The 13,404-nt window shown below is 34.6% G+C and overlaps 1 protein-coding gene across 3 annotated transcripts; it reads right to left on the bottom strand.

Moving 5' to 3' along the window:
• Positions 1-1,583: 1,583 nt before the first annotated feature.
• On the bottom strand, positions 1,584-11,648 carry LOC111393084 (threonine--tRNA ligase, mitochondrial 1-like). 3 transcript variants are annotated; one of them, XM_023018493.1, is made up of 21 exons: positions 11,370-11,648; positions 11,031-11,268; positions 10,872-10,931; positions 9,411-9,500; positions 8,668-8,742; positions 8,435-8,563; positions 8,261-8,350; positions 7,372-7,460; positions 7,200-7,296; positions 7,030-7,116; positions 6,632-6,716; positions 6,263-6,357; positions 5,909-5,941; positions 5,744-5,830; positions 5,386-5,478; positions 5,091-5,183; positions 4,778-4,999; positions 4,104-4,175; positions 3,264-3,335; positions 2,500-2,630; positions 1,584-2,194 (listed from the first exon to the last, which is right to left on the bottom strand). In XM_023018493.1, the coding sequence occupies exons 1-20, from the start codon at positions 11,540-11,542 to the stop codon at positions 2,535-2,537; spliced, it is 2,076 nt and encodes a 691-aa protein (XP_022874261.1). In that variant the 5' UTR covers positions 11,543-11,648; the 3' UTR covers positions 1,584-2,194; positions 2,500-2,534. The 3 variants fall into 3 exon arrangements, with proteins under 3 accessions (XP_022874261.1, XP_022874258.1, XP_022874254.1); XM_023018490.1 differs by lacking the exon at positions 1,584-2,194 and adding an exon at positions 2,333-2,403; XM_023018486.1 differs by lacking the exon at positions 1,584-2,194 and having other exon boundaries at positions 2,333-2,630.
• Positions 11,649-13,404: the final 1,756 nt, after the last annotated feature.

The raw sequence follows: 13,404 nt of genomic DNA on the forward strand, positions 1-13,404 counted from the left end.
AAAAAAAAAAAAAAAAAAGCAAAAACGACTATATGTCCGGTTGAAATTTGAAGGATCCAACGTATCCCATACCTATACCCATGTCATGTCATATCCGACACCGGTATTCAAACCATTTCGAAGAGTCCGAGCATCAGAGTCATAATTTATGGTTGGTAAAGATTGCATTCTTAGATCTTTATGAGTGGGGCGCCAAATATTTGAAGTGGATTTTGAAGTGTATCATGATTGTAGATGTTCTTCTTGGAAGGTTTCATACCATGTAAATGATTAGTTTTATCGCATGGGATGCTTTTATATTATAATTCCATTGCAAGTCAATACTAATTTGATCGTAAAGCATTAAGTTCTGGAAGTTGGCATAAAGAGTATTTCTATCCCATCCACGGTCATAAGATGTGATATTTTTAATTGGGTCCAAGCTCATAGTGTAGCTAGAAATGATAGTTATTTTAATAATTACTCATTTTTAAACTGGATTTTCTTGAACTCCGATAATTTAATTAAGAAAAATGCTATGTATACACATGGACCCCCCCTCCATGTGAGGGGGTGTAATACGTTGTATACACCTCAACATAGCATTTCCCTTTAATTAAATAGCCAACTGATGCATGAAGGGGCAACAATAGGTGATGAATATTTACATGTCCTGTAGCTGCATCTTGCCTGTTAACATACTCGCAGGAAAGACGCGCCGGACATGTTCCGACACATCTTGGAAATGCCACGTGACGTTTGTCCCTCTTTATTTTAATTTTTCCAGATCCCACACATTCGTGGACAAGGCGAACTGTGGACTGTGGCAACTTCTGAAATATTCAGAAAAACTAACCTACCAGTAAGTGCAACGAAAAAGGACCATTGCTGGCGAGTGAAGTCGAAGAGAGTTCACTGGAAAAGAGAGATGGAGAGGGAGATAACCGAACCCTAAGCATTATTTTAACATAGACGAAGACAGCGCTTGAAAGTTGAAAGCCGAACCCTCAACAGAAATTTATGCCTTCTAAAATGAAAAATAGGTAAACATTTTTTTGAAGTCGTTTCTTATTTTTAAAAGAAGGTGTGGGTCTATCACGTATGAAGTTTTAATGTCTAGTTTGATTATTTCACTGATTGTTTTTTATGCAATAAGTCTTTACACAATAAAATAAAAAAAGATAAAAATTTAATCAACATGTCGACAGTCTGTTTGTCCTTACTTTTCGAAGAATCACATCACGTTTATCCATATCGGTGCATCTTAGATTAGTATGCTGTTCTGATGTATTTATTATATGGATGTATATCATGTTTCAGGGTTGTCACATCTGGACGTTTACTTGCTAGGAGTTCGGAATTACAATCAGTTAATGATTTGATTTTCCAAAAGATACGTGCGATGCCTACAGGTTTGTCTATTACCTTCTGATGTACCTTTTACTTCTGCTCCTTTGAACGGAGCCGAGGTGATAAATAGCACGAGAGACCTGATGAGTTTCTGCAGGGAACAAAAGATCGGGCCAATTGGTAACATGTCTGCCTACTGAATAGTGACATGCTCAATAAACTACTGGCATTGCATCCTGGACTCAATACTCAAATGAACAATAACCAACATATGATTGGTCGAAAACCTTTGACTGGATCAGCGCAGGGTGCTCTTGCATTGACAAACTACCAAAATATGTTGATGAGACAAAACTCGACGAACTCAAACTGCTTCTCTTCAGCAAGAGGCATCATCTTCTTTCAATAATTCTAACTTAGTTCCCAGTTCTACATTTCGAGGCTCATCCTCGGGTAATTTGCCTGGAAATTTGCAGAATTTATCAGTCGGTGGCTTTTCTAGTTCTCATGTACTACGGCAGCATCAACAGCTTGGTAATGGCTTACTGCAGCAAAATCGACCACAACCTTCCCAAAGCAGCCAAGCTTTACAACAACAAATGATCCAGCAATATATACAGAATATGAGCAATAACGGTAATGGAAGTCGGGTTTTACAACAACCCATCTCTATGCAAGGTCCAGGTGGCAGTGTAACGGGGGATGGACCTGGATTTAGAAACACCATTTCAGGGGCAACTGCTCCAGCTGCAAATGGACCAGGACATGCCTTCGGATCTACTCCATGCATAAGTAATACTTTCGAAACTGCTTCACACAGTGAATCTTCTGCTGGATGGATTCAGCCTAAAAGAATCTACTTCACCTTTATCAGGTGAAAATAATGGATTCAGCCAAAAAGAATCTACTTAGGATTCCTTCAAATCAATCCATTTCTTATTGTTTTTGGTTAACTGAATTTTTTTGGGATTCTTTGGCTTCCATTATTGTACATTTTCACAAATTAAATAGAAAGCATACACTGGATGGATAAGGAAACAAATAATCTAATTCACAAGTGTATCCAAAATGTACCTACAGAAGGGACCAAGCCTCGATGATGAAAATAAAAAATATTTGTATACATGATATTCATTTTTGTCTCTAAAAAAGGTAACGAGTGAAACTCACTTTGTAAGCTAATTTTTCCAATTAGATAGAGACTGCTAGCGAAAAGCAGCAATGTCTTCCTTAAAGTCTGTGAGGAGGCTCTCAATGCTCTTCACAGAATGATTGGCCTTGTCTCTCACCCGAACACTTACCTGAAAATAAATAATTTTGAGAAAAGTTAAAGAGTATAAAAATAATCAACACAACGTTTGATGAATTATGGAAAGATAGATAGATCAATTCTAATTTTTAACTGTATAGGGTTGAATAAAAATTCAATTGACCATTTGATATAATTGCTATGCTTAGAGTTACTCATTGGTTTTTTAGGGTTGGGATTCAACTCCAACATAAAAATGTGCATATAATTCAGTACAAGAAAAAGTTCACCAGAATAAATTCAAAATTTTTTCTAATAGAACCTTTTTATCATTTTACTGTTTTATCTTATGATGTCACAACAAATGATTGCATTTCTATTTTTTGTTATCCCAGCAATGGCAAATTATTTTCCTCAATAGTCAACACTTGTCAAGACACGGGATAATTTGTAGCCTGTCACTGCTTATCAATACAAGGAACAATTAATTGGTCGATAAAGCTTACAAGGTTAAAATCATGGCAACAAAGTAATAAATGTCACACGAATGAATATAGTCGAAATCAAGGAAAATTTCCACGAATGAGAATTCAACTGGGACACCTCTGCCTTTCAGATAAAGAAATAAAACACTACTAAACAAATATGATTTTTTATAATATTATACACAATGGCAGATTCTAACCTGTCCAGTGTTCACCTCCTCTTCACCAACCACCAATATATAATTGTACTGTGCCAATTGAGCTTCTCGTACCTACAAGAATCCACGGCACAAGTTGGTACACAACAAAATCTTGTACACGAGACTTCCTAAAATAAATGTTCTATACGTGCATCTGTAGCAACAGGCAAATTTCTTTATCAGGTCTATGAGTTAGTTTTTCCAGCTTCACGGTATTTTATTATTCCCAAGAACCACCGCCACACCCCAACCCCGACCTGTAGCTCAAAAATGCTTTAATATGGTTAGCTGATGGAAGTTATGCTTTAGGCTTTGGAGGAAAACCTGGACAGTGCTTCAACTGTCCTTAAACATTAATTTTTAATTGCTCAGCAAAATGAATACTATTCTCTCATCCCGTCAAACAGAGTTTTCCTCCAGGACCCTAGCATGAGCTGTATAAACTTGAAAAGGAGAAATGACGTAAATTTTAGCGGCCTGTGTAAAATTGTTATAAGATCTCTAGTCCGTCCATCATCCTTCTCAACGTATTATGCTGTCCACAAGGGCAGAGAAAAAATAATAATAGTTCTTTCAAATTTTGGTCAATAAAAAACACAGCAATGGAAATAGAAAAAATCATACAGGGTCCATAGTTACAACAATTATGCAGGGAAACTTGGGATAGAAAATTTCCATAGCTCACCACAAATGATTGCAAAACCTTACAAGCACGTTTAGGAGAAAAAAGAGATTAATATAATATTGATAATTTCATGAGCATTATTCCTCCCAGAACAGGACATCAGAGCAGTTGGAACTGTAGCAAATCAAGATTTGATGGAGTAGCTCTAAACACACCTTTTTCTGGATTGTTCTGTCACTTGTATCAACATCAACATAGAAACCAGCATCATGAATGTGGTTTCTTACCTACATTCAACAAGACAAGAATTTTGGTGATTTCAGAAAGTAATCTATTAAGACAAAAAACATTCATGACATGAATTTAAGGAAGACAAAACCAGTAACATGTAGTTTATGCTATGCTTTAGGACATATCTTTACACCATAGTGATGATAAGCAGTGATACATTTCATGATTTCAATAGAAGTGGATTTATCTGCAATCAAACGATACTGCAGAATCAACTTTATATCTCCTCATTCAGAATTTGCTAGCTAATTGAAACTATTTTGACTGCAATTGCTCATATAATATATCAATATTTAAAAGACTAAAGGGCCGCATTATCAAGCAGGACAACAGTCACTATAACTGGCATCAAAATATGCATCATTGATTTGAAAGCGTTAAGCTATATTACATCACCATCACACGGATCTGGAGAAAGAAAGCAACATATGTATAGGTGAACAACTAACCTGGGGAGAGAATGAAAAGAGAAAACGGCATGTATTGAGTTCATCTATGGGATCTTAGCAGGGTAGAAAATCATAGGAATGAAAAATTAATAATCAAATCAGAAGTCAGTCTACAGAGAAGGGCAAAAAGCACTTTGCACTTAACTCACCTCCAGTGCATATGACTGAGACTTGTCAGAAACAGGGCAAACAATTGCCTGGCGCGGACTAAGCCAGAAAGGCCATTTGCCCTTGTAGTGCTCTAAAAGAATAGCAAACATTCGTTCAACAGAACCAAGAATGGCTCTATGTATCATAACAGGTCGTTCCATCTTGTTTTCATCTTCAGCTGAGTAAGATAAGTTAAAACGAGCTGGGAGTTGAAAGTCCAGCTGTAAAATAAGTATTTATAAGTAAATTGACACAATTTCATGGAAACCAGAAATTGTCTTATATTCTATGATTGCAAAGTAACAAACCAACCTGCAATGTCGCACACTGAAATTTTCTTCTCATCGCATCAGAAACACTAATGTCTATTTTTGGCCCATAAAATGCCCCATCACCTTCATTTATCTAATAACATAGATGGCAGATCTGGAAAGTAAGTTGCGATAAAAAAATAATAATAAATAAATAAATACTAACACATTTGTAATGACCAAAATAAAAATACTTTGGACTAGCTAATGTGACAAAAATTTCCTCAATAATTCGTAAGCAAAGTATATTATGCAATGAGAACGTATTAATATCACATATGACATTATTCACTAACCTCCCAGGGCTTTCCAAATTCGTCCAATGCTTTTGCAAGAGCATCTTCGGCCTTTTTCCATGTTTCTATATCTCCGAGATATTTTTCCGGTCTCTGCGACACTTAAACCATGTTAATTCACTTCTTTTGACTACAATTTTTTGCTAAACCCTCACTATGAAAGATGATTGGAATTGTATGCTTAATTCTATGCAACGTGAGTTCTTTTAGAAGGTAAAAAAGATGGAAAAGTACTTAAGCAGGTATAGAGGCACAGGCAAAGCACTGATCCATTAAATATTATATGTACTTAACATCAATTTGTTCCAAAGTCAACAATATTAACAGAATCCCAGAATGAACAACCAAAAATCCATACCGTAGATAATTTCAGGTCAAAAGTGAAGCCAAATATCTTATACACAAAACTGATGAATTCCAAGACGCCCTTGACTTCATCTTTTATCTGTAAAATCATATAATGCGTCAAACCTGCCTTTTTGAATTACAAAGTGCAAGCTGCATACCAGAAATCTTATCTCACCTGGGATTCCCTGCAGAAGATATGAGCATCATCCTGTTACAAAACCATTAGGTTAGAAAAAAATAGCATACACCAGCCACAGAAGAAGACTTGATTGACATAAATGTACAAACTACTAGACCAAGATATTTTCCTTAGATCCAGCCAAATCTGAAAACTACAGGGCTTTAAAATCTATAGGCCCAAAGGAAACCAACAGCAATGAGGCAGAACATAACTACAAAATGGCAATTTGTGCACCTAATGCAATTGATTGTTTTTTCGTCAAAGACAAGTATGGATAAACAGCAAAATTGTAAGTGACAAGCAGTTCTGATCTACACTTTCGCCTATTCAAATCTTGTAAGTATAGACCTGCTGGAATCTCCTGACACGAGTCAACCCAGTAAGTGCACCACTGGCCTCATTCCGATGCAGGACACCAAAATCAGCTAGGCGAAGTGGAAGTTCTGCAAAATCAAACCGTATTTTAGTGTTGGTATATCATTATATATAGGCTATTGACAGCCAAAAGCCAAAGGGAAAAGTGAAATAATTACACTAGAGAAAACTATGAGCACAGCAGCTCCACAATAATCAGTGTCATATATAACATAAATCGCAAAAGATAAAAGAAAAAATCAGACAAAAAATCACACGAAACAGAATAGTGGCTTCAACTTAAGTACAAAGGTACATAGATGCTATTAAAGAGATATATAGCAAACAATAAAATAAACCCACCCCTATAAGAACGAACTCTGTGATCAAATATTAAACAATGGCCAGGACAATTCATGGGCTTTAGGCCGAACTCTTGTTTCTCAACCTGCAATAGAATCCAGAAATACAATTTTGTTAAACTTGGCAAACTAACACAATCAGTACATTGTTACTCTCTAAAAACAGCATTTAACTGCATTATCCATTAAGGGAAAAGAAGGAAAATATATGTTTCTGATATAATCCATTAAGCTCTTCCAGGTTGCAAGTTTGATTCAGAAATAATAGTTAATTATAAAGATAACACATACAAAATATGAGAAATCTACCCCATGGAAATCTCAGATCAAAGCCAGTTATCCTTCAATTCAATACACATACAATGCCATCACAATTTTGACACGAGGGAGAATATTAACCTCAAACACAAACATATTCTCCTTGTAGTTTGCAGCATGGCCAGAAGTTTCCCAGAGCTGCATGTTGTACATGTTCGGAGTCCAAACCTGCAAAAATCTAGCAACAATTATGAAATATTTTCCCTTGCATCGTGTATCAGAACTACAACTTATGAAATAAGCTAACTTGCCTCTTCATAGCCTCTTTTCCAGTACTGGTTTCGTATGAATTCTAACAACTTGTTGCAAACACGTGCACCATGAGGAAGGAAGAAACAACTTCCTGGGCTAAATTGCATGCAAAACGAAAATCATCAACAATCCTGACAAGAAAAACGATAGCTAACTAGCATCTACTCTTACCTAAGTGGGTGAAAAAAGAAGAGCTCTTGCTTCTTAGTCAATTCTCTATGATCATATTTCTTTGCTTCTTCCAGCATGGCCTTGTATTCCTGCACGAATAATATGTGCTCAAGAACAATTAATTGCAATTTAATATAACTTAATTTTTTTTTAAAAAAAAAATCAAGTACAAATTGTCAAGAAGCACGGTCAAAGCCAATAACTAACAAACTACTTAGGAATGAGCCAAGATAAATACAATTTTAACCACCAGCCCATACATGATGTCCAGTAAAGCAGGAATCTTCAAGGACACAGAATTTCAGACATCTCAAACTTCAATGCCAAAGAGAATTAAGCATACAAGTATTGTGTATCTAAGGCATCCAAGTAGAACCAGAATATAATATAGTCAGGGTATTGATGTTAGCGAAAATGCAAAGAAAGGTGAATTTCATGGAAAAAGAAGAGGGGAAATTGCATTTGAAGCCAACCTTTCAATTTCTAGTCAGAACTCTTACTGCCTAACTAATGGTCCCAAAATGAAATACAAGAACTATTTGAAAAATTAATTAAATACTGAGTTACATCTGACCAATTCCACACAAAAACCTTTGGAAATCCTAGTTTCTAAATATAGATCGCACACAAAAAAGATGCAGTTTGAAGTTGGGAAATAGCTGAAAACTTTCCAATCCTTGGGTCATCCAAACAAAATCTGCACCATCCACCAAATCTATTCGGCTTAATAAAACATAAATCTGCTGCATTACATCACTAAATTAACCATTGATTGGATTCATTATATAGAAAACCAATATTTGGTGAAAGACAAAAATAATTTTCAGAAAAAAGAATCGAGTTGAGAAGAAGTAGAACAAAAAAAATAATAATCAAGTTAGAAGGTAACCTTCAGACGCTTTTGATCTGGATAAGATATGCCATAAACTCTTTGCAAGCTTTCACGGTCTTTATTTCCACGCCAATAGGCTGATGAAGCCTAATTTCACCAGGTACAAGAACAGATAAATTTAACATTCTATACATGCAAATATACATTCCAATGGAAGGAGCTAGATCTCACCTTCAAACAACTAAATGCTTTCGCAAAAGATGTGTTTGGTATATGTGGTCCACGACACAAATCAACCAAAGGACCACATCTGTATACTGTGATAGTTTTGTCTTCAGGTAAATCATTAATTATTTCAACCTTATAGAAACAGAAAGAACACAATGAATTAATGCAATATAACAGCGAGGAAAGAAAAAGGAAAAAAAGGATGAACAATTCATTAGAAAAGGAAACATATCAACCTTGAATTGGTTATCAGAGAACATTTCTAGAGCTTGTTGCCTTGTAACCTCAATACGCTCAAAAGGTTGTTTCTCCTGAGGCAATAAGGGCATTAAATGTGAAATTGGCATGAAACTAAACAAAGAAAATGCAAGACTGGAAATATGTTTGTGGAGATTTAGCTCTAGGAAAGAACAACAGTTACGTGTAATTTTTTGTTTATAAGTATAGAAAAGCTGGTAACACAGGAGGACCAAAATAGAGAGGATAAGATGTACGCATTGAGTAAATAAAAATCCATCATTGCAAGTTGACAGTTCCATTAGCTAAATTAGATTTTTGTTAGATGCTAACTGAATCACACACATTATGTAGATATGCATTAAAAAACACGAGATATTGCAAGTAACGTAACTCCTAAGATGTCTAACTTAATTGAGGAATCTATCTGAAAATGGTATTCTCCAAATCATCATACCAATGCAAACAAATTAAAATTTGATAACAAAAGAGAATCGAGTGTACTTTCTTTCAAATATTGTTCTAAGACAACAAATATGAAGAATAAAACAAAAAGGCAAAGAAATGATGTGATTACTAATATGATCATGAGAAACAAGTGTCAAAATTGAATTCCAAATCATCCAAACCAAAAAAAGAATATAAATGTTACTTCAACACCGCTAGCGGCAACAATGTGGTTAAGAATGTGCAAATCAAGTAATTTATTAATGAGTGATTTCAGATGAGGAAAGAGCCATACATCAACAGTTTTCTTTGCTGCTTCTTCAATTTGTTTAAAGTGGTCATCGTTCAACCCCAGTTCACCATAAAATGCATCATAATAAAATCCCTGCCAATCATCCAACCAATTCATGAATATTTGAAGAAAAAGGGATTGTATAATGAGTTGAGTAAATGAGAACCCTTCCAGAAAGTAATTAGAATATAGAGCTGCTCAAATACAAATACTTTACCGGTTTAACTTCACAAGATATGTGAATCAGCATACAGTGAAAACTTACATTTTATTATTATTATTATTATTTTTTATCTAGGCAACATTCATAATTGAATAAATTAAATTTATAAAACAAGTGAATTACTAGCTGATTAATATATGATCCAACAAAAAGATGCTAATGGAATGAAATGCTCAAGTTTATAAACCCAATTGCACGCATCCTCCTAAATGGACAACCTGAAACCAATACCAATGGAAGTTCTACTCCATCAAATGTGTGCCCATAGGGAAACAGCAAAAAGAAAGTAACTGGAAATGGTTAGTCTGACTAAAAGCTGAAGGGACACTTGGACTCACCTGGAAGACTCAAGAAAACTTAAAAGTATTGAAACAGTGAAATGAAACATGGATACCATAAAAGAAAGCATATCAGTATGCAAAGATCTACAATCTAGTCCACATTATACCCAAAAAAAGAACCATCAAAATAATGTAAATATGACACTAAACTACTACCTAAAGAAATCCAGGAAAATTCATAATACATTATATAAATTATTTTAGATTAGCATTTTTCAGGTATTCTATTTAGGAAAATGCTTCTTGTACATAAATATTCACATAATGTTTTACATAATGATAATGTGTCAAAATGTAAGTGGAGAAGTTATTTGATTGATGAGTTTTTGATCTAGTTAAATCTCGCCACATCATTTGTTGGTAAACTATAATGTAAATTTTTATGTACATGTAGTATAATCGTTCTAGTTATATTTTTCATGAACTAGAAAATTCCGCAAAAGAAAGCCCGCTATCCAAAATGCTGAGAAATTAATTTTCCTAACTATACTTCAAAAATCCCTTGTAAGATTTTCCATTCTAGACTTAATGAGGAATCCAGAAAAAAATATAATGCTAAACCAACAATTGCGAAACTCACATGTAAAGATATCAAGTATCCCAGTTGGTGCAGTGTTTTTGCTTTCCACACACTTCACTTTGTTAGTTAACGATGAAAAACAACCTCATAAATTTTTCCTAACTTTGCCTTCCATTCAAACTGAAGTATAAACTTTAAACTAATAATCTGTATATTTGAGTGCAATATTCATTTACATTACTACCAGATTATACTACTAACCTATTGGCAATCAAAATCTACGCCCCTACCAATTTTACAAGCTCAATAAGATCCCCCAAAAAAATATCAATCATTAAAATTTAGCTGGCATTCAATAAAATGAATAAAGATGCTTTCACCTCTCCTCTTGTAGTGCACGGCCCAATGCACAGTCTGCATCCATAAGTCACCTCCAACGACTGTAAAACAACAATAACATACAAGCAATCAATTAATTCAATTCAATATGGAAAAAACTTCATTGAAACTAGAACGAGTAGTGAGCTTGTGTACTGAACCTGGCCAAGAATGTGTGCGCTGGAATGCCAAAAGGTGTCACGGCCCTCATCACTGTCGAAAGTGAAGAGCGCAAGCTTACAGTCACCTTCCAAAGGCCTATGCATGTCCCACAGAACCCCATCAACCTTTGCAATCAAGGCATTTGACGACAAGCTCTTTGAGATTTCTTTGGCCACGTCAAACGGTGTCGTATTCCATTTCTTCCCCTCCTTCACTTTCCCGTCCGGCAACACAATCCTATCATATTTTTCACCAAAAAATAAAATAAAATCAGAAAATATAAAAAGAAACCAAAAAGAGGAAGGTGAATTGGATGGCAATATAGTAATTATGATTACTGAATAGGATCAGGAGAGAGGGAGAGGCGTTGGATTCTCTGCTGGCTTTGTATGGATTCAAACAGGGATTGACGTTTGGGGATGACTGTTTGGAGATAAGCTTCGTCTTTGGAGTGAGGCGGCGGGGCGGAATTGGGATTGGGCTTCGATTTGGCGGCGGAGGGGTCGCCCATTGTTAATGAGGAAGGTGGCGGCGGAGGTATTAAGAAAGGAGATGAGAGGGAGGCGCCACCGGCGTGCGGGGAGCATAAAGATTTTATAAAATGAAATGAGGGATTTTAGGGGTTTCATCTTAGAAGGGAATTTATTCATTTAATCATGCCTCAAAATTAAGCTAATAATTTACTCTGAGTTACCTCTATTCTATTTTGTAAAATATATAAAATTTTAAAATTTATATTTAGAGGGTGTCTCACCATTTTAATAAATACAAAATTGTTGTAAAATGAAAGTTTATTTAAGTTTAGAGGTAAATGATAATTACACCCCTACAGTCCTAAAAATAATTACTGTTGTATCCTTAATTCTGTCCTATAAATACAGTGATTTGATTCTTAATAAAATACACATAAGTCTATTAACTTCTCTCTGTTCTCTTTTCACAACACGTTATCAGCACGATAACTTAATTTTTCAAAGTTTGGTGAAGTTAATCAAATGACAAACATCACAAAACTTGAGTTTGATGTACTTGACATCTCTAACAAAAACTAAATATCATTGTCACTTGACGCTGATATCCATCTTGTCTCAAATGATTTGGGAGAGAATAAAAGAAAGAAACAAAGAATTCGTGCAGGATCGTGCAAAAGCACTTATATTCCTTCGTCATCATTTTCACAATGGACTGAAAATTGAATATCTCACTGAAAAATATCCATAGGTTCTTTGGAAAAAATTAATTGAGAGATTTGATCATCAAAAGACTATAGTCTTCTCAAAGCTCACTATTAGTGGATGCACCTTCGTTTGCAAGATTTCAAAACTATTAATTCATGATAGATTGTCGAGACACATGCTTAATTGATGGTGCAACTACACATACTATTCTTCAAGATAAAAAATATTTTTTGGACTTAACATTAAAAGAGAATAATATCAATACAATATCAGGTGCATCGAATACCATTGAAGGCTCCGAAAGAGCTTGTATTATTCTACCAAATAATACAAAATTATATATTGACAATGTACTTTATTCTAGCAAGTCCAGAAGAAATTTGCTTAATTTTAAAAATATCCTTTGCAATGATATCATATTGAGACGACACAAGAAAATAATGTCGAATATCTTTGCATAACTTCTTTTGAATTTGGTTAGAAGCAGATAAAAGAAAAATTTTATGTACTCTCATCTGGCATGTATTAGACATTTATAAAATTGTTGAATCAAATAATGTGACGAACCAGAAGTTTATTGACCCAAAAAACTTTATTCTTTGGCATGATCTACTTGGATATCCACGAGTTATAATGATGCGTCAAATAATAAACAATTCACATGGATATCATTTAAAGAACTAGGAGATTCTTTTACCTAATGATTATCCATGTGTAACTTGTTCGCAAGGCAAGTTAGTCACTAGACTTTCAACTTTAAAGGTCAATATTGAATTTTCAACTTCCTTTGAAAGAATTCATGGAGATATATGTGGGCCAATACAACCACCATATGGATCATTTTGTTATTTTATAGTATTAATTGATTCTTCTACTAAATGGTCACATGTTTGCCTACTTTCCACTAGGAATGTAGTTTTGCTAGACTACTTGCTTAAATTACAAAATTACGAGCACAATTTCTCGATTACTCAATTAAAACTATTCGCCTTGACAATACTGGTGAATTTAGATTACAAGTATTCGATAATTATTGTATATCAATCGGGATTCTAATTGAACATTCAGTTGCGAATGTCTATACACAAAATGGTTTGACAGAGTCTATTAAATGTCTATAACTTATTGGTAGACCATTACTTATAAAAATAAAACTCCTACTTCTGTTTGGGGTCATGTCATATTACATGCTGTA

The sequence above is a fragment of the Olea europaea genome, chromosome 1 (genome assembly GCF_002742605.1).
Source record: "Olea europaea var. sylvestris chromosome 1, O_europaea_v1, whole genome shotgun sequence".
In the NCBI taxonomy this organism is placed as follows: Eukaryota; Viridiplantae; Streptophyta; class Magnoliopsida; order Lamiales; family Oleaceae; genus Olea; species Olea europaea.